This window comes from Parasteatoda tepidariorum, chromosome 1 (genome assembly GCF_043381705.1).
Source record: "Parasteatoda tepidariorum isolate YZ-2023 chromosome 1, CAS_Ptep_4.0, whole genome shotgun sequence".
Classification (NCBI taxonomy): domain Eukaryota; kingdom Metazoa; phylum Arthropoda; class Arachnida; order Araneae; family Theridiidae; genus Parasteatoda; species Parasteatoda tepidariorum.
Genome location: NC_092204.1, coordinates 35,544,524 through 35,546,717, shown reverse-complemented (window position 1 = coordinate 35,546,717; position 2,194 = coordinate 35,544,524). Strand labels below are relative to the sequence as shown.

Sequence of the window (2,194 nt, the reverse complement as noted above, 5' to 3'; positions counted from 1 at the left end):
AGGTATATATATATATATATATAATGGACAGACAGATAATAATATGGATAGCTAGCTTACCTGGTGTAGTAGATTGTTCTCCTAAATTTTAAAGAGTAAGAAAATTTATTGAAATAAAACTGATAACGATTTCATAATTACATAAATATAAAATTTTTATTAGGTATAATTTTGTTTAAAGAAAAAAATTTAACACAATATAAGTGAAAATATAAGACACACATTAAAAAAAAGTTAATTGTTATCCGTAAACAAAAATGAAATTGAATAAAATTTTTTTACGTATGAATAAAACGTTGAAGGAGAAAAATTTATTTATCAGATTAAAATGTACCTAGTATAGCAGATATTTTCGAAAAATTGAAATAAAACATTGGGTAATTTTTCGGAACTTTTAAAGAGAGGCGATGGAAGAAAGGAGTTTGTGAATTCTTGTTTAAAAAAATTAAATTTTGTTTCAAGGGTAAATTTTTTAAACATGCGTTGGTATAGGTATCCAACAAAAAAAACTCAGTTGAAGAGAAAAATTGAGGCTTATAATTCATATCCTGTATTGTTAAAATTATGAACATTAACTTTATTACCAAATCATATAAGTAATCGACAAGATGAGAGAGTCAATGTTCTCTTCATTCAAAATTTATTAATGATGGAGAGTTATGAGAAGAAATAATTACTATTTCATAAAGACAAAAGATTTTAGCTAAACTTTTATACTAGAAATTAAAGGAATGGATTTTTATCTAAATGTTAATTGTAAAAGCAATATTCAATTATTTGCAGGCTTTTTATGAGCGTTACACTGTGAAAAAGAGATTGAAAGTTACATTTGTTGAAAAGAAGTTAATTAAAATATTAACTTACTTTATAAATTATAGGATGAATATTATGCCTATTTTAGTCACCTTCGGAGTTTTTGCTTATCATAAATATATTTAATGTTTTAGTTATAAGTTATAAAATTATATAGTATTTAGCTTTATATAGTATAAGTTATAAAATTATATAGTAATTATAATTATATTATATAGTATTAAGTTATAAAATTATATAGTATTAGTTATAAGTTAAAAAATTATATAGTAATTATATAGTATTTAGTTATAAAATTATATAACTTTACAGAAAATATTGATTTTTGAAGTACATCTTAAGGAAGATCTTTTAATAAATATGGAATACAACAAAGAAAAGAGCAATGTCCAACAAAGAAAAGAGCAATGTTATGTGCTTTGTAGACTAAAATTTTATAATCAGTGTGTTTTCAATTTTAAATCTTGGCAAGTTTGGAACAGCAATAACTTTATCCCGATTCTTTAACAACTACAATAGAAGAAAAAATGTCCTTGGTACATATGTCTTCCAAAAACTTTTTTTACATCTTCAATTTAAAAACTGCTCAATAGCATTAATAACATTAGTTTATAGTATTGCAGAACAGCCCAATATAACTCATTAACTGAGTGTTGGATATTCTATAGAATATAAATTTTCGGTGAACTTTCCCATGCAATATTTGAATGAACAGTTTAAGGAAACGGTATGAATGAATTTAAGAAGACCAATTTCATATTAAGTATTTAAAAACTACTTATAGTAACCAAAATTTCAAAAAAATCTTACAATTTCAAATTCGGATTATTATTCTTCTTCAAAAGTAGTAAAATATTTTTAGCAGCTTTGCATTGTAAAAATATTTAGAAGCATCTTATAGATAAATATATATCGATTAATAAGTAACAAGCTAATACTAACCAGGAGTAGTAGATTTTTCTGCTAAGAATTAAAACGAAAATGAAAGGTAACAGAGGTAATTTATAGATACATATATACAGGGACAGACAGATAGATAATAATATAGATAGCTTACCTGGAGTAGTAGATTGTTCCCCTAAAATTTAAGGAGTAATATAATGTATTGATAATTTAAGACTGATAAGGATTTCATAATTTCATCCATATAAAATTTTAAAATAGGTACAATATTGGTTTAAAGAAAAAGTTAGTATCAAATTCTGATTGTTATTCCTTTTCAAAAGTCGTAAATTATTTTTAGACAATCTGTATTGTAAAACAAATTATATAAAAATAAATCGGTTAATAAGTAAAAAGTTAATACTTACCGGGAGTAGTAGATTTATCTGTTAAGAATTAAAACGACAATGAAAGGTGGCAGAAGATATATATATATATA

At 23.5% G+C, this 2,194-nt stretch overlaps 1 protein-coding gene across 15 annotated transcripts in view; it reads right to left on the bottom strand.

Moving 5' to 3' along the window:
- LOC107444702 (uncharacterized) overlaps positions 1–2,194 on the bottom strand; it is a 13,012-nt gene that overhangs the window by 7,219 nt on the left and 3,599 nt on the right. For 5 of the 15 annotated variants that reach the window (XM_043041659.2, XM_043041653.2, XM_043041664.2 and 2 more), the window contains exons 3-6: positions 2,124–2,141; positions 1,871–1,891; positions 1,756–1,773; positions 61–81 (exon numbers count right to left, since the gene is read on the bottom strand). In XM_043041659.2, the coding sequence (XP_042897593.2) occupies positions 61–81; positions 1,756–1,773; positions 1,871–1,891; positions 2,124–2,141 (78 nt within the window). Of the gene's footprint in view, positions 1–60; positions 82–1,755; positions 1,777–1,870; positions 1,892–2,123; positions 2,142–2,194 lie in introns of all 15 variants that reach the window. The other 10 variants (XM_043041651.2, XM_043041656.2, XM_043041661.2 and 7 more) reach the window with 2 other exon arrangements.